At 43.8% G+C, this 22,216-nt stretch overlaps 2 protein-coding genes across 5 annotated transcripts in view; both read right to left on the reverse strand.

Annotated features, from left to right (window-relative positions):
- Positions 1–667: 667 nt before the first annotated feature.
- Positions 668–16,245, reverse strand: LOC104931591 (glycogen synthase kinase-3 beta). The gene is made up of 11 exons (XM_010746636.3): positions 15,813–16,245; positions 10,287–10,372; positions 8,189–8,290; positions 7,909–7,992; positions 7,439–7,549; positions 7,180–7,310; positions 6,745–6,949; positions 6,471–6,566; positions 5,781–5,967; positions 5,505–5,582; positions 668–4,544 (listed from the first exon to the last, which is right to left on the reverse strand). Exons 1-11 carry the CDS (start codon positions 15,988–15,990, stop codon positions 4,483–4,485), a joined length of 1,320 nt encoding a protein of 439 aa, XP_010744938.1. The 5' UTR covers positions 15,991–16,245; the 3' UTR covers positions 668–4,482.
- Positions 16,246–17,673: 1,428 nt separating this feature from the next.
- Positions 17,674–22,216, reverse strand: part of cica (capicua transcriptional repressor a) — a 33,510-nt gene continuing 28,967 nt past the window's right edge. For all 4 annotated transcript variants that reach the window (XM_027286557.1, XM_019270774.2, XM_027286555.1 and 1 more), the window contains exons 19-22: positions 21,750–21,901; positions 21,500–21,634; positions 21,296–21,421; positions 17,674–21,047 (exon numbers count right to left, since the gene is read on the reverse strand). In XM_027286557.1, the coding sequence (XP_027142358.1) occupies positions 20,773–21,047; positions 21,296–21,421; positions 21,500–21,634; positions 21,750–21,901 (688 nt within the window). In that variant the 3' untranslated portion in view covers positions 17,674–20,772. The remainder of the gene's footprint in view (positions 21,048–21,295; positions 21,422–21,499; positions 21,635–21,749; positions 21,902–22,216) is intronic.

The following is a 22,216-nucleotide window of genomic DNA, read 5'->3' on the forward strand; positions in this document are numbered from 1 at the left end:
GAATGTGCTCGGTGTATTTTAAAGTTTCAAAGCTTTGAAATAGTTTTGGACAAAACTGCGTTTAAAAATTTGGCCAAACAGAGGCAGGAGAGTACGTGAAGTCAGAACAACTTTCAGCTGCCTAATTCACTAACAAAGACCACGCCAATATGAACTGAAGTTTAGGCTGGTTGTGCTGTAGGAGGGATGAAGGTCGAGGGATCAGAGGAGAAATCAGCGTCATTGGTTGATGGAGGAGTTCGGAGGTTGACCGGTGTTGCCTGGCAATGGGAAGATGAGGGAACCAGGAAGGAGATGAGACTCTGAGTGCGGAGAACTGTCAGACCTGATGGTTCCTGTGTCTGAATGAAAGAGAGGAAGAAGAAAAAGGAAAGGAGGGTTTCGAGGTGGAGCAGAGTTAAAGAGGGAGTGAACGGATGAGGTGATGAATTCAAGACGTGGCCTGGTTATAAAACTCGATTTAAACCTCAGAGATCAGCAGGTACAGTAGGACACGGATATTCTCCAATGCTCTCACAAATAATGCACAAACTCTGGTCAGCCTCTAATCCAGGAGAGGCGAGGTCAAGATTGCCAGAATAAACATAAAGGTTAGAGGATTAGACGTCATAGACTGAACTCAAAGCCAGTTTAAAACTTGAAACAGAAAGAGCACACACAGTCTGAACACAGTTTCATCACTTTATTACAGTAAATGAGTTCATATCATACACACAGAACAGAGACAGACAGATTCGTGTTTCTTTCTCTCTCTTTCTACGTCTAAGCCTCCATGACTCTGTCACATCACCGTCCACCAGGTCAGAAGGACACAGTTAAAAAAAAATTAAATAAAAGTGACACACGGCTGAGTTTAAAAACAAAAAGTCACACACACACACACACAGCTGACGGGTGGCTCTGTCTGCAGTCACAACACAAACGTCTGTGTGTGATCATTAGCAGCAGCTCTGCACGCCGTACAGCGCGTAATACAAAAACGCCAACACGTGCCACCATGATCGAGTCAGTCAGTGCGACCGGAGCGGAGTCATTCTTTAATCAATACTGCACAGTAATTTATATATTGCAATCTGTCACGACACACGCACACACAAAGTTCTGTTCCAAAACGAGAACGATGAGGTGCGAGGAAGAAAAAGACGAGTGTGATGTCTGTGTTTGAAGTTGCTGAGTCATCTCTGATCGAGGTTTTTTTTTAATATTTTATATCTGGAGTTTCTTTTAGCTTGAAAACCTTTGTCAGCATGTGAGTTTGATTGTGTGTCCTCTGTGCTCTCGTTTACTGTGGGGTGATTGTTTAATTGCACAGTAGGAGATAACCAAAGATAAAAAACAATAAAATAATAATATGATTTACTGGAATTGGCACGGGGAGGAGAGAGCAGCTCCCTCTTGTGGAAACCTGCAGCCTGTTCAAAGTGAGTCAGAAACTTCCATTAAGGTGCTTTAAGAAAATAAAATAAAACAAAAAGCTACTTCAAATGTCATGGTGACCGTTTCAGACATTTACAGCTCGACCGCCATGTGTCAGATTGAAGAGCACTGCTGTCAGATGAGCAAACCCGTCAGGCCTCAGTTCAGATTTTTTAAGAGAGGTCACGTGATTTTTCAGTCACCCAAAGTTTCCAACATTTTGGAACAGAACCGTGGAAATGTTCAAACGATCAGGCGCAGAGGACTTCAGCGCCGTTAACAACTTTCACTGGACTACAAACAGACGGAGAAAGAGAGAGAGAGAGAGAGAGAGATCGACAAACATGAGGAATAGGCTGATTTTTTTTTTTCTCCTTTGCAGTATTTACATTTTGAATTGTGAAAAAAAGAAACTTATTTAAAAAAAAAAAAAAAAAAATGCACAAACTAAGACTGCTTCATCGGCGTGATGAGGGAAATAAGATATAAACAACTCTGTAATAAAAAGTAAAAAGAGGAAAATAAAAATCAGTGATATTTACATGTGCGACAAGAGACGGAGAGTGACGAGGAGGAGGAGGAGGAGGAGGAGGAGGAGGAGGAGGAGAATAATCAGCTGTGTTTGATTCCTCACGCCGGGTGCAGCTTTTTTTCCTCCACACCTTTTCATAGCCATGACAGCTCTGAGTGTGACACACCCCGCAGAGGTAATCAAACAGAAGCAGAACGTGGACTGAGAGGAGGAGCAGGAGGAGGAGAAGGAGGAGAAGAAGGTTAGCTGGGAGGAAGATGAAAAAATGCTCTCCGCTCTCCTCGTAATGAAATCGATGTGAATGTGCCGAGTGCGGTGGGATTCAAATGAAAAGGTGGCTGCAGTTAAAAACAGCAGGTGGAGGCATGGTACAATAGTATCAAATATACTATACTACAAACTTTCAAGTGGTCTGCACTGACTAAAAATCTGTATGTCGACTGCTCTAATCCCTAAAACACTGGCTGGCTGTTCAGACTGCAGGTTGGAATATGGCCAGACACACAATCACAGACACACAATCACACACACACACAGGTTTGTTGTGTACTTCTATACTTGAGAGGATGTCGACTGTGTGTGAGTGTGTGTATGTGTGTGTGTATTCTCTGAGTCCTCACAAAGATAGAAGTACAAGAGCACACGACAGAAGTTCATATTCACATTGAGCCCCCCCGTCCGTCCTCAGAGTTATTCAGTTTCTACGTCTTCCTCTACAAACTCAGAGAACATTTATTTCTACCGATGGACGTACAGTTTTCATGACTCCTCTGCGATGGCCGACAATAAATAAATAAATTTACACGAAGCATCCCGCCCGTCAAGTCTAATAAAAAAGATCCCCGGCCCAGCCACCGTTAGTTTCTCTGCTGACAGGACGACACCGACACGAGGACATGAACGGGAGTTCCACTAAAAAATGACTTTTTGATTTGATGTCATGTTTATGTTTAATCTGCGAGGATCTTACAGGTTTCAGAGAGACATTGTTATAATATTCTCGTCTAATATCAGGAAGCGAAGCTGGCATAAGCAGCCTACTGTGTGCTGGAACTATCAGAGTTCAAAGTATATTTACCACGTTTCATCACTTTAAAATGAATCATTTCTCTTTTTTTAAAAGCACCCAAACAGCGTCATCTTCTCACGTCATGACCGTGGTGCCTAAAATCGCTCAATTAAAGTTTTTTGTTTAGTTTTTTAAAGCTCAAAATTAAAAGATCGATTTAAAACAATAAAACTTCAGTGGAAAAAAACCTTTAAGACGTTTCTGAGCACGGCTGTTTCCTCCGCTGACACCTGAAGCACAAGTGAAACTCGTGCAGGTCGTCATTGACGTGGTGTAACGGGAGTCAATGAGATTATTTTTAATGCAGATTGGGCTCTACTTTATTAGACAAGCGTCAATATCCGCGTCTAATTCAGGAATCAGAGGGAGCGCTTAGGTTTGTTGCTGCTGTAACAATCTAAAACTGCGGCATCCTGGTGGTTTCAAATAATCATGAGTTAAACAGACTAACTAGTTGGCAGGATCGATTTTCAAAGGCTCTTTTTCTGTGTGACATTTATAAGGTCTCAGCTCGTTTTTAAGGTGAGGTAATATTCCTCTGGGTGAACACATTAACACCTCCGCTCTGCTCAGTTTAAAAATCTGTGAGATCTTACTTATATTAATACGGAAATGTGTTTTTAGAGGAATATTTTGCTCTTTTACGACGCAGAACTCTCGAACAGGAAACAAACAGATACGAGAAGCAGGAGCTCGTTACCAGTCCAGTCTGTATAGAAGCAGCCACTGATCATGAATCAAGTAAGAGGCGATCCGCTACACCTCCAACCAAAAGCTAATAACTGCTACTTGATGCTGAAGAGTTTTTTCTGCTCTGCCCCGCCACATGAGCAGGTTAAAGGAAACATGTTGGATTTAAAAACATCAGGCTGGTTGGTGAAATAATGTGGCTGTCTGTCTGCGTTCGCTCTCCCGTCCTGAGTAGAATAAAATGTTTCCGTTTTACCCTGACGACCTATTCTGGGCCAGTTCTTCTGGTCAGGCAGTGTACAGTCACCCCTTTACTAACAGGGATGCAAAAAAAACAAAACACTGAAGAATATAAAAACAAATGAAAATGTTGCGATCACGTGATTCTGTAAATTAGTCAAATAAATAAACACAAATATAAAGAAAAGAGAAATGTTGATTAAAAAAAAAGGTTATATTACAGAGGACCAGCCCCGACTATTGAACCTTCACGAACCACCCGAGCAGCAGCGAAACTCTGTGTGTGTGTGTGTGTGTGTGTGTGTGTGTGTGTGTGTGTAACAATCTCCTGCCGTAGTTTCGACCCCGGCAGCTAAAGAACTATTTGTTTGTTTGTTCGATGCATTTACTGTACAAAAAACAGATCATCTAAGAGGAGAGAGAGCAAGCAGCATGGAGGAAAGCAAGATGTGTGTGTGTGTGTGTGTGTGTGTGTGTGTGTGTGTCTGAGGTAAGGGTGAGGCTGGCAGGCAGGCAGGCAGGTGCAGAGGCTGCTTCAGATGCTGTTAAGAGATCCGGGTACTGAACTGTGTTGAGATGAGTCTGAACCGGTACCATCTGAAGGACAGAAGAGGAGACAGACAGAGAGTCAGCAAAGACGGTTCTGACCCGAGGGCTCAGTTATGTATTCACAACATTTCAGGTCAGAGTCATGCCCGAAAACATACGAGAAACCTTTTCATAAGATGTTGAACTTTGAGGAGAGAAAAGGCTTCAAGATACGATCTTCTGCTTGGACTGAACTAAAAACAGATCGCACAACACGGTAAACAACTCCTGAGCTAACACTGCTTCATGAACACAGAGGACACAGAGTGACTGTCCAAAAACTTTATATTATATTCGGGGTCTCCTCTTTAATATTCAGGGTGTATTTTTATTTATACTCTGAGAGCTGTCACAGTATTTTACATAACTGGATTTCATGTCTAATGCTGCCATCTTGTGTCCAAAAGCAGTCATTACTCTGCTGACACAGATCTCTGGTCTGTAAACAGGCTGATAAGAACTTCTGTCGTGCCGTGTGCTCAGAGCGAGAAGGACGAGATGATGGGTGGAAAAATGAGCTGAACTGAATCTTTATTTGAAGTCACTTCCTTCTCCTAGATTACTCTGGATTCAGCAAAAACATCCTCAGATGACTGTTTGGAAATTATTCTATATTGTCGGTGTTTAATGTTGATTTTTATTTATTTATTCATGGATCGAATAATAATTTAAAACTCAAGACTATTCATCTGTGCAACAGCAGAGTTTAACGTAGGAAAAAAGTCATTTTAGAACGATGATTTTTAATCTCCAGCCCAGAATTAGAACTGAAACAAAATTTGCCTTTTTGACACTTAATAGTTTTCTGTTGCTAAGTTCTGTCACTTCATTATGAGTTCATAAAAACAAAATCCAAAATGTGTTAAGGTGGTTTTCACTTCACGCTGAACTGTGCGATTTCCAGCCACCACAAAACCATGACATTTACATTTACGCCAGCATAACGACAGAAAGAGAAGAGTTTCCCACCGTGGGCGGAAGCAGCTGTATGAGAGCGAGCGTGAGGAGGAATGAGGGTCGAGTTCAGCTGGGGCTGGATTGACAGCTCTGCAGGAAATAAAAAAAGAGAAGAGTTTTTATTTAATGATGAGTCATACATCCAGAGGACAGTGTCGCACAATAGGACAGTGTACACCGCGTTGATTACACCTCCTTCGAGGTCGCAGCGTCGCTCCCAAAAGAAGCCGAGAAACAACGGCCGATTGTGTCGAGCTTCACAGATGGCGTGACGCTGAGCGTGCGTACCTGTGGGGCTGAAGTTGAAGAGCATGGGCAGTTCTCGGCCGCTGGGCAGTCGTGTGTTGGGCTGGCGCAGCTCGTCGAAGAAGGCGTGCGAACAGGCCTCTAGAGGGGAGAACCGCGAGGCCGGCGTGTACTCCAGCAGCCGGGAGCAGAGAGTGATGGCTTCTGGAGGGGTGCGAGGCTTAAACACCTGAAGGAACGACAGCTTCATTTTAAAAAGGCAAAAAAAAACCCATGAAGAAACACCCATAAACTGTCAGCTTCATCCTCAAAGCTCTGCGCTGTGTAGTAAACGCTGAAGGCGCCACTTCTCTCGGTTTAACGTCGGCTCTGCGCTCTCAAGGAGTCGAGGTTAATCGACTCTCAGGAGGACATTGAAGCACTTCAACTCGCAGATTTAAATAGACTGTGTGGGCAACAGCAGGTCCACAGGTATCCGCTTCTTTTGTTCTAATAAACGTGTATAATGTGTCACCTTTTGCAACAGATTCCTGACTAGATTGCAGCTTTGTGTCTGCATGCAGAAAGTGAAAACATTTGCAGAGCTCCCACACACAAAAATGTACAAATGAAGTCCCATATTACAAGCTGAATGTCATGAAACTCACAAGTAAATGTGATAAACATTAAGATGTTTTCTTTCTCATTTCCAGGACACAAGGACTCATTCTACACAGGCGTCTGTTTACTTACCTTGGTCCATGGATGAGCTTTGATTTGAGGGAACTTGAATTCTGTGTAGTTTGGGTTCATCTCTCGGATCTGTTCCCTCGTCGGGGTTCCCAGCACCTGAAAACAGACGCAGGAGGAGGCGTGTGATTGACCGGGATTATTCTCTCAGCCTTTTATGATGCCAGCACACTCACAATATCTCCGCACAAACAAACAAGCCTCTCCTGCTGGGATAATCTCCACCGAAAACAGGAAAAACAAGTGACGCTTACGCTCAACAAAGAGAGACACTCGCCTTTATAATCTCTACGAGTTGGTCCACCCCGCTGTCACCGGGGAATATGGGCTGTCCGAGCAGCAGCTCGGCCAGTACGCAGCCCGCTGACCAGATGTCGATGTTTGCCGTGTAGTCTGTGGCACCGAAAATGAGCTCAGGGGCGCGGTAGTACCGCGAGCAGATATACGACACGTTGGGTTCGCCGCGGATCAGCTGCTTGGCGCTGAGGAAACACAAGAGACGAAATCAAACGAGGTCGTAGCAAAAGACGGTTTGTTGGTCAGAGGATGAAAAGTGTGAACTGTTATGTTATCTTCTTTAATACCAGCGGTCTGTTTGAAACGGTTACTTCAGAGAAAAGACAAAGCTCGGCTCAGTTCACGGAAACTTGATTTCTCTGCTGTTAAATCTCTGATCTCTGTTGGGAGAGTTCCATCTGTTCATGCGGCTCACCTGCCGAAGTCACACAGCTTGAGGATGGCAGTTTCTGGGTCGACGAGCAGGTTTTGGGGCTTGATGTCTCTGTGACAAACGCCCTGGGAATGGATATAAGCCAGGCTGCGAAACAACTGGTACATGTACACCTGAGGACGTGGCAACAAAAGAACAACAAAAGGAATGAGCTCTGTGCAACGGCAAACAAACAAAAAGACAACGTGGTGCTTTGTGTAACTGTGTTAGAGGAACAAATCAACAAAAAGAAGACGGTTACCTTCACATATATGATAGGAATGATGCTCTTGGCCTTGTTAAAATGCCTGGCAACCCTGTAGACCGTCTCGGGGACAAAGTCCAGCACCAGGTTGAGATACACTTCATCTTTCTGCACAGCACCGGGCACGAAGAGAAACAAATCAAAGTATGATTTAATACAGTTTACACGCCCTGCCTGCTGTGACTGTCAGTGATTAAAAACACAGAATCTTGTTTCCAGTCATTTATTTCTGCAGCATTAAACCATGAAGTGTTTCTATATTTGTCAGTCCAAGAAATGGATTGCTTCCCTTTTTTCTTTTAATCTTATCTTTTATGTGCACACAGCGTTTCCTCTGTTTTACTGAAATCTCCTGAAGCGGTGGCACCGTGAGATAAAAGCGCGTGAATGTGGCGACTTTGCAAAAAGTTTATTTGACGACATTTGATTTTTTGTTTCCTTCCCGAAAGCACAAAAACACGCTGTACCTTCTCGCCGCTGGAGTAGAAGAAGTAACGTAGTCTGACGATGTTGCAGTGATCCAGCTTCCTCATGATCTGTAGCTCTCGATTCTGCAAAGAGACGAGGAGACGACACGAGTGTAGGCGGGAAATCGAGACAACAAAGCGAGCATGAGAAGAGTTTAAAAGACAGAGAAACCTTTACACACACACACACGAGTTTATATCAAAACTTAATGACTGTCGAACAGAAACACGTGGGAGGCAAACTCCTGACCCCAGAACAGATAAAAGGAAAATGCTCTACCTTGAACCTCTTATCCTGCAGAACCTTCTTGATGGCCACCATCTCTTGGCTGTCGATGAGGCGAGCTTGGTACACCACACCGAACGACCCGTTGCCGATCACCTGCAAGAAAAGAGGAAACCGTCCAATGAGCATCAGATCATCAGGTGGAGAGCGGATACAGACACGTGCTGCAGATTTGAGTTTATCTGCGTCAGTCCAGGAGTTCAAATCACCTCGGTCATAATTTTTTTAGTTTTTGTTCACGTTCAGTGTCTGAACTGACGCTCCCTGTTTAAAGTAGCAGGAAATGGTGATATTAGTTTTGGGGGGGGGAAGAGTCGGAGCTTCCTGTTTTAAATGACATAAATATTGTAGAATATTTAAGTTAAATATTCAGTATCGTGTTAAATAACTTCAAATATACACTGTCAACCAACTCCAGCTGACATTACCGTGATGTCTCTCACTCTCTGCTGCCACAGTTAAATCAATCACAGCTCACTTTGCTGGATAAACTTGTGACAGCGACACCAATATATTACCAACAGATAATTTTTATAGTATAGCAGATATAGTAGAAAAAAAACAACACTTAACTCAAAGGAAAGCAGATTTTTAACCGGCACAGAGAGCTGCTACAGAAAGACTTCTTCTCCTTTTGTACCTGGAGCGTTTTTTAAATTTATTTGAACAGATCGGCAGATTTCTCGTCCGTTATTTCTTATTGTCACCTGACGATTCGCCTTGATTCAACACCTCAGTTTGATGTTTACTCACAAACGTCTTTAACCTGTTCACCTTGCTTTTCTTTCCACACACACACACACACACACACACACACACACACACACACACACACACACACACACACACACACACACAGGCTTCCCTCTGTCCTCTTTCTGTTTTTCTCTCGCTGTCTGTGTGTTTCTGTTTTCGCAGCAGCAGCAGGTGAGCCGTGTGTGGAGGACGCTTGCCGTTAATGACGTAGCCAACTGGAACAAACAAACGCGGCACCGAGAGACATCCAGGTGTGTTCCCCGACCAGGTGTGTTCGCTGTCGCTTGTAAAACGCTGCGTCCACGTATTCAGTGTAACACCGGATAACGTCTCTCTCTCTCTCTGTCTCTGCAGCAGAGCTGTGCGATTATATGGAAACTACACGGAGGAGATTGTTTCCGAGTTAATCGATCGCAGATGCTTTATTTTTATTAACGTCGTACTGAGATCGCACCGTTTTAAACTTTGACATTGAAAAATGAATCAATTATCGACAACTCTTTTAAAAATATATCAGCCGACCGATATATCAGTTTGGCATTAGTGGACTGAAATGATTAGTCGATTAATCGCTCGGTCGGTTAATCAGCTAATAGCAACTGTTAGCAAGTAAACTGACAAATGTTCAGACCTCACACCGACTCTTAATAACAATACACTGAATATTTTGGATTTTAGTTGAAACAAAAACTTCTAGAAGTCACGTTTGTTCATCAAACAAACAAATAAATCAGGAATATTAGAAATTAATAATTAAAAATGTGTATACAGGTATTAAATTAGCCAGTAAAAATGAGTGCATGTGTTGAATTTACTGACTTATGATAGATTTTATCTTCAAGATCATTGAATAAATAAAATAATCCCACAGAAATCTTCCTGCAGACTTCTACATGAAGCGTTTATGATCTTGTATAACTGCAGCAGACGTGGGAAAATTAACAACCGTTCTGATAAGCCCGTATCGTAACACTGTTGACTCTGAGATAAAAAAATCACGATAAATATGTTTACACGTTATTAAAGAGGCATTAAGTAATCTCAGACGTGATAAAAAAAAAAGAAACCAGCAGAAGGAGCCGCAGAGGTACGAACGCGTCTCGCGGTCTCCCGTGTAATTTCACTGTGACTGACACAATTATGTCACGTTTCCAGATGAGACGGAAAGTAGGCTATAAAGCGAGCCATAAATCTCATCACCTGGCTGAATAATTACGGAGCCTCTGGTATTGATCAACATTCGTGTCGACTCCAGGCGGATATATTGCGGCCACTGTGGTGATAAAAGGTTAGAGTGGCAGACGTGGTGGTAAAGTTGTCCTTCTTCCTTGCTCACCTTGATGTCAGTGTAAGAGACTTCCTGTGGGCGGTCCGGTCCCTGACCTGGAGTGGCCACGACCGTCGTCACCTTCCCGCTGTCTCCTAGGAAACAAACAGGAACAGGGTCAGAATGCGGTGAGGGGGTATAAAATAACAGCGTTATGATTCACACGGGTAAGAACGAGGAAATCTGAAGAATAACACAGCAGTTATGAGTCACGGCAGCCGATCTGGTAATTGTTTGACTGTGATGGTATAAAGAGGATTAAAACGGGCGGTGGTCCCTCCGGCTCCTTCTCTACAAGATGTGATGATACCGCTGACATTCGACCCAGGACAGTCACTGCAGCCCGGCCTTAACATCTGCGCCGTCTATTCGCTCCATATTTAGGTTAATGACGGTCGAGTGAATGGATGTCAACTTTAAGAAGCCTCCGAAGGCTCAGAGAGAAACGGCATATTAACGACACTCAAGACTAATTAAACTGGGAATGAAACCAAAAATAGACCAACTGCTTTTTTTCTGTCCTGATAACAGACTCACGTACGAGACATCAATCAGTCTGTGAACGCTTTAAAACATGTGAAACTTCCTTCATGGTTCATGTCTGTGGTAGGATAAAACCATTAAAGCTCCTCGTCTCATAAACAGGACAATGTTCAGGTCACATGTTTGTGGTTCGTCTCTGAGTCAGTGCTTCAAATCAATGGATCAACACGACGGGAAGGGTTTTCTTCAGTCAGTGTTCAGCTCACCTGATGAACTGACCAGCCAGCGTTTATTTAAATGAATAATCGGGATAAGTAATGATGATCTCACGACGTGATTATCATTTTGGCCATTATCGTGCAGCCCTGTGTTGTAATATTTTTCCTCCATCAGCTGATGTGAAAACAGATTTCCACAGAAGGAAATAAAGAAGCTCGTAGTTCAGTTATGAAATCTGAGCGGAGCGCAGAGTCGGAGGTTTCACCAGTGTCTGGGACAAAAGTGGTAAAGCGGACTTCAGCAGCAAAACAACAGAAACGAGTCGTTCTTTACTTCCATCACAGTTAGTTCGTGGTCAGGTCGTGTGCTGCAAATAAATAAATAAATAAATCAAAATGCAGCAACTTAACTAACAAACTGTGAGTTGACTCAGAGTCTTTCAGGGAGCAGCTCCAGTTTGTTCTCAGCAGTTTGCAGTGGAAAAAAAACACACACACACACGACGGCCTGGTAACAGTCATACTGATAAAAAACACTGTACAGCTCTAATCAGCGCAACAACACACTCATATTTTACTAGAATAAAATGACTTCTTCAGTCTGAGAGACACATTTAAGTCTCTGAGTTCGCGTCCGGCCTCGGACCTTTGTCCCCGTCAGCTCTCGACTGTCCACTTTCTAACATAAGAAGGAATATCCGGCTTTGTTCAGCAGTCTAACAGGAACTTCTAGTTAGGATTTGTTAAAAACGTTAACCATTACTCATGGCAGGAAGAGAACTTACTGAAGATCAGCCGTACACTGTGGTTCACGTTCTGCTCGTGTTAAATGTTCGACGGTTAAATAGATAATAAATATCTGCAGCAGGTTCAGAAATTCACTAAATCTGAAGCTAAAATGAAAAACTGAGGCTGAATCTTCTGGGGAAGACGAACAAATACTTTTATTGTTTAAATTTTTTTTTTTTAAAACAGTTAACGTTGCCAGTAAAGATGTTGAACTAACAAAGTTAAGAAGTTAAGGTTTCAGTTCATGTGTGAACATTTGAAGGGGAGGACTAACGAACACTGGAGACGAGATGAATCGACCACTACCATTTTTATTTCAATAATTTCTTCCCAGCACTCCAAGGAGTCTCCAAGTTCTCTTTGTTTCTATCCAGCTGATGCTAATTTCATTTTGCTCTGCTGCTCTGTTCAATAATTGAGCAGCTCTTTGCCGTGTCGCCGTCATCGTGCTGGATCACTCTCACCACGTCCACATACGTAAAGCTTTGTTTACCAAACAGGACAATGCACTTATTGATATACAGCCAGGACTGCATGTCCACACACACTCCACACACACAGTAAACTGTCCTCTCAGCCTCGGCGCTGTGGTGGTCATCCAATAGGCACGGCGGTGATATCTGTTACAGCTGAAACTGTGAGGCCTGCAGAGTGACCGGGTCGCCGGGTTCTCTAACTCAATGACTGGGTTCACCCTGTAGACAGGAATGGACACACACACACACACACTCAGTCTGCAGGTTAAAAGTAGGACAGCTGGTTAAACGATACGTTTATGCCAACTGTCCACGTCGCTCCTCCTCTTACATGCTTCTTGCTGATGTGTCGGTCGGTGCAGCTGAAGATATCGGAGCTCTTTTTTTTTTTAACACTGAAAAACAACTTCAGACTTCTCGAGGTCAATGATTTATCATAATAAAAGACGATGTCAGTGTGTCGTTTTATCGCCGGTTCATTGTGTCTCAGTTCAGCGTTTCCATATCAGCCGTGTCACACTCTGCTTCCTGTCATTCACCGAACATTTACAGAAGGAAACTCAAGTCTCCGGGAGGAAACAATCCCTCAAAAACATGAGATTTTTTTCAAACTGTGTCACCTCATATCTATTTATTTGTTGTTCGTAAACTCAAATAGTAACATGAGATATAAAAATGTCATTAAAAAGCAGATTCCCCTGTGCTGACGTCTGGTCTTCATACACAGAAACACACTGCACTGACGTGAACTCAGAGCAAGCTTCAAGAGAATTAACTTCACCTTATTAATATGCAGTTTAATGCAGCAAGAACTTCCAAAAATCTAACCAGGCCAGTCACTCTATGGGGAGAACCTCTGGCGTGAGTGTGAGCTTTCTATCAAGTATCTATTGTTCAGAGTTTGTTGTTGCTCACGCGTCCACGGCTCTTTATCGAAGCTGCTCTGATTTACACCAAGGAACTGTGGACACAAACAAAAACAGATTTACAGAACAGACTCTTCTTCAACAGAGGCTTAACTTCCACTTTATGCGACACTATCTGGAATATTTCTCCACCATCGCTCGAAGAAATCAGGAGACAGTGGGAGTTGGACCTGGGTGAGGAGGTGAGTGAGGGACGCGCTCAAATTTAAAACATACTTCCACTTCTCCATGTGCTCGCCGCGGCCTGACGCAGCTTAAAAATTATTTTAAGAGCTCCACTGACCAACGCAAGAACAGCAGATGTATAACCCTAACCAGGGCCGGCCCTAAGCAAGGAGGGGGTAGAGACGCCGCGCTGCTGCCGGAAGAAACACAGAATGAAACCGTTTGTCAGGCGCGTCCTCAAAAAGGGATAATTGCGAGAGTCTCACGGTCATTGCATGAGAGTTGGCGGCAACTAGCAGTTGTGGCTCTGAGCATCTGCATAGTCGGCCCTGATCCTAATGCAGACCCCTCTTGCCCTCGGAGTAAAGGCCAACCTGCAGATCATCGCCACATTTTGGTCTTTGGTCCCAAACTTTCTTGATTCTGGACTGATATTTTTTGACGCCGACACAAATGTCTCGAAGAGAAAAGTCTCTCCCAGCTCTCGTTATACTTGAATCAAGTTTTGTTAAAGGCTCGAGAAGTTACTGCCTTCACATCCTGAATCACTAGAAGCAGCAGCAGCAGTCTGCACTGAGCTCATTCATGAAGACCTGGACCTCTTTGATACAACATAAAATCTACGATATGTTTTGACTGGACAGCAAACAGCAGAGTCGAGATAATCTCTGTGTTGGTCACATGATTTCGATCAGAAAAGTCTCTGTGGTGTTGACCATGATTCCTCACACGGCTGCTGCTCGGTTTAAAAGGTGAAATCCACCTTGAATTCATGTTTTCTGTCGTATTTCACAGCAGAATATGAACGTTTCTCTTTAAGCCGTGATGATGTCACCCACACACGGATCCTGGACCGGCTCCACAGACAGTGAATAATGGAACAACTGCTTTGGACACTGTCACAGCAGCCGCGGTAATTATACCGGGGGATGTGGGGAAGTTTTCTGATTTTGTGGCAGCGAGTCCTATTTTTAAAATCCCCTCGGCTATAATATATTAACAATATACAAAAACCCACTAATTCACTGTGGACCAAGTCCAAAAGTGTCAGCCGAAGACACTGTCGACTCCCGAGCCCGTCAAGTTAATTCGCTACGCCGAAATAAAAACTGGTGCCGTCGTAGAAAAAAAATGGAAAATAATTCAGTGTAATGAAGATCAGTGGAAAATGGTCGACATCAGCAAAAAAATGCACATTTAAATAGTTGATTAAAGATCATTCCAGTCCGCTGACGACTCTTTATTCCAGCGCTTTCTCTGACATGTCTGGGCTCGTCGGTCTCTCCTCGAGACGGCAGATGTTATAAGTGTCACTGTATATACACCGGGCTGTAAGCATGTGAGCAACTCAGGAAAGATCGTGGCTGACCCGGACACAAACTCTTTGAATCAGTCACTGCGGTCCATCAGGACCAGAACCTCATTTGCCATCGGCCTCCTCCTATGACACCGACTCTCGCCGTACGTTCACACTGTGTGTTTCACGTCCGCGACCACATTCTGGGGCAGGATAAAAAGGGAAAGCTTCAACATTTCGTCATCGCATATCTTCCACTGTTGCTCATAATGACATCTCGCCGAGTCGGTATGGCAACACAACATCCTTAAGTTTAATTTTAAAATGTCAAATCACATCAGCCTCACAAATATCTGGGTTAATCCTGCACTCCAAACCTGCTGACGTGTCCATCACTCACCCACCAAGAGTGTCTTGAAGGCAACATTTGGGCTTTTTTTTGGGAGGGCTCCTGAAGAAACAAGGGTCAGGCTGTCTGAACTGGAAATGACCTCCCACTGGAGCTCCAGTATCAAAGTCACACACCACTGCCTGCTGCTGGATGATAAGGTTTGGATTAACACACGTCTCTGCTTACACCTGTCACTGCGGTGATAAAGGGGGGGGCATACATAACTCCATCCCCGGCTGAGGAAACCTCCTCCCCGGCATCACTTGCAGGCTCCAGGCGTCGGCCACCTGCTGCTAAGCCTCTGCCCCACAGGTGACCTTGGTGGTGAAAAGGCAACTTTTTCCCCGCACCTTGACCCTTCTCCACCAGGTGATCCAGACCGATACCTGAAGCCGAACCTCTCTCCTCCTCCTTTTTAAAAAACCCGGACCCGGAGGTGTTTTGAGTCTAGCTTGGCCACAAAGAAACAACAGAGCCCGTTTTTCCTGCTCACTCACACCGACCACAGTGAAATTCAAACATCTCCTCAGCATGCAACTCCACATTAACAGCCCTAATTATTCATTAAGTGAGCCGGCGTGACGCTGCGTGGACGTGGCGTGGCTCAGTTTGACACCAGCGAACTATTAACACACAAAACAAGTGGCTAACGTTAGCAGCTAGTTAGCATGCTACCACCACACGGGGGGCAATAACGACTTTCCTCTCACACAGAACACAGATATATATTTTTATTTTTACATTAAAGTGACGCTAATATGTATCTAACATATGACTAATTAGTACTCACTGGCAAGCTTTAGGTTCGAGCATCCCGACGAGCTGCTGCCGGAGGCCTGCGGGACCCCGGACTTTCCTGTGCTGCTCCCCACGGCAGCGGCTGATCCGGTGGACGCAGCAGCGGCGGTTCCCGGCACACCTGGCGGCTCAGCAAACGAGCTGGTCCTGGGCCGCCCGCTGCCGCTCATATCTCTGTGCAGGGGTCAGGGTTGTTGCTTCCACTATGTTTCTTTTTGTTTTTTTGTTGTTTTTTTTACAAGCCAAGCGACTATTTAATTATAAATACCCGACCCCGGCGAATAAATCGTGGAAAGACACACCGAGAAATACCGCTCCCCGTTGCCGCCGGCTGTCTGGGCTGGTAGCTGTTGCTAGACACCTAGAAACAGACCGCTCGCAATGCCACCTGGGAGATGGAGTCCGGAGTAGCTGTTGCTCAGGTTTGCTGCACAGGCTTTCATAAATGAAAAAAACTACAAATGTAAAATGACTTAACAGCAGTGGATGTAGGCCAAAGAAAGAGCAACAGTCACAGCATAAATTACCATATGAATGAAACATTTAACATGTTTGTATGGGGATAAAAATACCACAACATGTTAATGGAAAGTGGCCCACCACCTTATTCTATTATTCTATTATTCTATTAGCAGGGAGGTTATTTTTACAGATTAGTGTAGCTCGCCCCTGAAGCACTTTGTAACCTTATTTTGAAACCTGCTAATTAGCACTTTAGTGCTTGCAAAATTCTAATAAAAGTAAGAATAATTATGCAAATGGAGAGACAGAATACTTTTTTTTTTTAAATCAATACCAGGAACGTCAGCGTTGTTTTTTCTTTTTTTAATCTTAAACTGCTTTTCTGCAACACGGGGGCGCCGTATAGGGTGGGAAAAGTTAGGACAATTCCAAAAAATAGGGCCCAAAAAATAGGTAAACACCTAAATAGAATTATTAAACCATCATCATTGAGTATATATATTTAAAATATAATAATAAAATTAATTATCTCTTTGTTTTTATGTGTTTTGGGCAGTAAAAGTTAAATAAAAATGGCCTTTAGCACATTTTTATGCTGGCTTTTAATATTTAATCATCAAATAGTGAACTGCACTGCATACTGTATGCAGACTCGCATGCATGTACAAATCACCAGCAGTAAATATTGTGCTAGTACTAGTATTGAACTACAAGACGCAAAACAGTTGCAAGCCTTTGATTAGAGTTCTGTAAAGCTTTTGATGGGATAGTTAGGTCCTAGAGATGCGGTGACAACAGCTGCGCAGAGGGGGGCCCGATTTGATTTTTTTGTTATGGGGCCCAAAATTCCTGGCGGCGCCCCTGCTGCAATCTCATGCAATAAAATCAGTGATGATATGTCAAGTTTAGGAACAAACAACACACTTAAGTATCAACTTGTAAAGGTCTCTGGGTGTATTTGAGACCGTTGACATCATATCCAGCTTTTTTGGCCTGATTTCGAAGGTGCTCTCGATTAAGTCCCCTTTCCTTAACCCACCTCTCACCCAATATGACCTGAATCTGAAAGGCTTCTCTAATCCAATAAGCACTCTTAACACTGAGATGCCTGATAAAGACCAGCTGGAGGAGTACATGCTGTATGTTCCAGGGATTTGGGGGACTCGTGGGTCAGTGTGCTTGCATCTGCACATAGTGTTCATTAGTGATGATGAATTTGCAACTATTATTGAGAGCAAAACCAAAGTAGAGATTACAATAAATCAGTAAGTAGTATTAAAGTAATTTAACACCTTCTATGTGAGGATTAATAACTAAGACAGCAAACATTCAAACACTATAAAACACCAGACAAACTCAGGCACGTGAAATAAATCCAAAGGCATACAACGTTGTGTTAGATCTTTAATATTTTCAATATTTAGTTTTTTTTTGTTGTTGTTTAGAAATATTGCACATGGTCAACATGCCTGCTTATGAGATAACACTCACCTCGCTCATCCTAAAATTCCTTCTCCAAAGTAAGGACAGTTTATTTTGAAGCACAATCATACAGTGTACACGCATACATGTGTGTGTATGCACATATGTCTGTGTCGGTGTGTGCACGCGTGCATGTGATTGCACATGCATGCAGATGGACACTTTACAGCCCTAACCCCAAAGAGATGTGAATTGATAGTCGTCTATTACCTGTGTGTATTTTTATATATACTTATATATATATTTATATATCCTGAATATATATTTTATATATATCCTGAATCAACTGGGTTTGATAACAGTCAAGATGGTGGACAAAATAGTCATGGTGACTATAAAAATACTGTCTCTAGAGTAGAATATAGAATGTAGAATACAATGAAAAATATACTATTGATAATGTTGCAGTGGGGAGAAAGAACAAGAGATTGGTTGTGTTAAGACACTACCTGCATGTGCTATAACATACACACACACCCGAACACAGACCTAAATGCACATATATGGAAATACCGGTATATATATTTTTTTCACACATCCAACTGTATACAGAGAAACAAAAAGAGATACCCATAATAATAATAACTACCCCCACTCTTCACCGAGGAAGCAAAGAGCCAAAAAGTGCTATTCAAAAATTGTCTTTGACTTTTAGTAAGTTATACCCTCTATCTCTTCGACAATAACAATAATTGTGTGATTCATTTTTTGTTTTGTTTTATACCATAGTTAAAGATAGTATCACAACAGCTCATTCCTCTCACTGACTGACTGCACTGGATTTAATATCTATGGCACAGAGCCTTTCCCCCCAGGAAACAAAATAACCCACCCATTTCCAAAAAACAAAAACAAAACAAAAAAATAAATGTCCTATTGCACCATTTGACGGGAAAGGATAAAGTGTCAAGAAGAAGAGAGGGAAGAGGGGGGGAGGGCTCCAGAGACTGCCCTCCAGGGCTGGTCTAGGATCTGCTTTCCCTGAACTAACCCTAACCAGAGCCATCCTGAGCTACATAGCGCTTGACCCGGGACCAGTGCTTAAGGGCACTTTCTAACAACACTTGAGGGGTGGAGGTTGAGGAAGATTGGAGATGGGGAGGATTTGAGGAGAGATGGGTTGAAAGGAGGGTAAAGGGGGGAAAAATGTGGTTGATAACATACGGAACAAGGTTATTATTTTTTCTACTAAAACAATCTCTAAAAACAATACTTTCCTGATTTTACTTGCGGCGGTCCCAGACGAGAAGGGCCGCACAAATTGTGCAAACACCTGATTTCTGCGTTTTACAAAACGACAAACACCCCCTGCTCCCCCAACTTCTGTGTCTGGTGAGAAATCGTAGAGTAGGGAAGGGGGTGTGGGGGAGAGAACCGCCCCAGGTACAATTAAAAGTCGGGGGGGCCACAGACTGATTTTGTCCCCTTCTTTGTCCAAAGTTTTTTGTTTTTTTTTTGTTGTGATTTTCTTTTTTATGCTGGAGAAGAAACACAATAGAGCCACGAGAGAAAAACAGGCCACGGTAAAACTGGTTATTTCCACGGCAACGATAACGAGAGAAAGCAACATTATATCCACTTGGAGATTCAGAGAAGTTTGGTTACAATTCTACGTTTTCTCTCTGTTGGTAAGCTTGTCATGTTGTTGTTGTTGTTGTTGTCCTTATTCACTATTATTATCTGTCTTCCTATAGTTGGAATATGAATCTTCCATCCAATGAACGTCATCCAGTTTCTTCTTCTTCTTCTTCTTCGTTTTCTCTGTGCTCTGTTTGGAGCCGGTCAGTGTCGAACTTAACGTTGAATCTTCAAAGCCTCACAACCAATAGTCTCTTTACATAATCTCTTTACGGTGCCTGTTCACACAGGTTTTTTTTTTTTTCGGGGAGGGCACCCCAACAGACATACAGACATATATAATCAGCTCCCGCCAATGAGGACTCAGTCTTTCATAATGGCAATAAACTGAAGGTGCAAAGATTGGTCACACTACATCCCAGCTCCTGCCTTCTTTATGCTTTCCAGGAGCAAACAGGTTTCATGCTTTCAGTTTCTCTTCTCACTACAATCACTAAAAACTGTGCAGGCCAATGGCTTGGTCAGACCAGGGTTGACTATGTTTGTGTACAAGTGCTCACACTGCACAGATGTGTCCATGCACTGCTTGTGTTTGCGTGTATTGTGTATATATATATATATATATATATCTGTGTGTGTGTGTGTGTGTGTGCTGTCTGTCTTGCAGCATCGAGGGGCTGTGGAATATTAGTGGAGGTCGTTGGGGTTGTGTTTGTGTCCCGACCACTGTGCTGAGGAGTGGAAGGGGCGAGAAGGAGGTCAAGTCAATGGCATCTGAGGGCTGGCTGGCTGGCTGGCAACAGCAAACTGCATCTGCACAATAAGTGACAAAGTGCCTTTGTGTGTCATGGTCCTTGGTGGCGGCTCCTGGGGACTGCCAACCAAGAGTAACAGTCTGATTTGGTAAGGGTGTGTGTGTGTGTGTGTTTGTGTGGTGTCATGTGCATGCTGGAGATTACGTATGCACCATGGGGTTTTTGTGTGCGTGTGTGTGCCAGAGAGATAGAGAGTGTGTACCACAGAGTTTGTGTGTCATCTACAAACTACTGTACAAATGTGCTGAGAGCAGACCTGGGCAAAGTGTTAACTGAAAATATTCTGGATACTCGGAGGAAAAAAAAAAAAGGGAAAACGACACTACAAGAAGCACTTGACTCATCAGGACTTGCATGTGATTCGTCCACGTTTGAGGCTTTTTTTTGTTTGTTTTTTAAATGTCTGATTAGACAAATCAAGCGCACCTTGAGTAGTTTGAATATCTGTGACCATAATTCAAATGTATTCCTGCCCAGGTCTGGTGGAGATTAGTGCCAGAAGAACAGATCCCGTACTGGTTCAACACATACAAGAACATTCTGCAGGGATGACACACTCCTCTCTCTTCTTCGCCTTCCTTGATTTTCCCACGTCGTCATTCTCTCCATCCTGTCTTAGGATCCTTCGCTTTTCGGCTCCTCGGGGCTCCTCCGGCCTTTGTCTCCGGGCTGCTGCTGCTGCTCCGCCCCTCCGTCCTCCCGGGCTGATTGATTGAAAGAGGAGCTGTGGGACGGGGCGCCGCTGCCTTCAACTGAGCCTCCGAGCTCGAGGGCTCCGGGCGTGGCCGTCTGCATGATCTTCTGTCGGACTTCGCGGATCTTCAGCTGCAGGCACACCTTGGTGGGGAAGGTGTCCGAGTAGCGTGCCTGGAAAGCAGCAGTGGCCTGAGCTGGAGAGGATGAAGAGAAACAGGAGGAAATTTGTGATTTCAAAGCCAAAGGATGAGCTCTAACAGTATTCACTTGAAGTACAAACATAGCTACAGTATAACGACAAAATAAACTGAGTGAAAAAGGGAGAATAGGCTTCAAAGAGACTCAATAATGTCAGGTTTGCCTGTTACAGTTTAATAAAAATCAAAGATTTAACATCAGTTCCTGCTGTGACAACATGTTCTATCTCTACCGGTGAGTTCACCTGAGGGAAAGAAGCCGTGATCCTGAAACAGCTGCATGACCAGGGCGCGGCGCTGATCCAGAGTTCTACGCAGAGACGAGTAGGGAACCCGGTCCAGATCTCCAAGAAGATCCTCTCCTTCTGTACCTGGTCAAACAAGATGAACATTGTATCACTTCCAACACACCTTTCTGGAGGTGCTGCACCTGATGTAACCTGCCCTACCTGCTCTCTCGAAGGTGAAGATGTCTCCCTCACACTTGGCGGCGCTCTTGGGGGTGTTGGGCTCTGAGCTGCAGCTGGAGAGACGACGGGTCTTCCTCCTCGGGGAGCTGGGGTCTTCTGCTGTCAGCTCCAGCTCTGGACACATGATACGTGAAGGATGAAGATATGAAATATGGAGGAAGGTAGAGGAGTGATGAAATGTAACGTGTCATGTTTTAAAGAAAAAGGATGTTTTCCCCCTGCATCTTACCCGTGGAGTTGCGTCTCTTCCTGCGGTAGCTTCCCAGGATGGCTCTCGGTGAGGTGGCCAGACTCTGCAGAGTGGGCGAAGGCAGGACCTCCTCTGGGTTAAACTCTGGAAGCTCAGCAAAACGCTCCTCAAAGTACGTCTCCGACAAGACCCTGCATGCAGAGGAGGACACAGAGGTGGGGAAAATATCAAAGGAAGGCCTCTAAATGTATGCATGCCTTCGAGCTGAGATCTGCCAGGGCTTCCACTTCTCTGTGGCTTCACCGCCACTCTCCTACTGTCTAAATAAAGAACAGGAAGGGTGAGCACTCCTACGCCCACTCACATCCAGTAAACAAAGAGTTTCCACCATAATTTTATGAAGTTGGAGCTTTGGTCATAAACTAAAAATGGAGCTAGATGCCACTATGTGTAAAAATCAGCGTGTCAACAAACGGACTCCTCTCCAGGGTGCTGTAGCTCATCTC

The sequence above is a fragment of the Larimichthys crocea genome, chromosome XIII (genome assembly GCF_000972845.2).
Source record: "Larimichthys crocea isolate SSNF chromosome XIII, L_crocea_2.0, whole genome shotgun sequence".
NCBI lineage: Eukaryota > Metazoa > Chordata > Actinopteri > Sciaenidae > Larimichthys > Larimichthys crocea.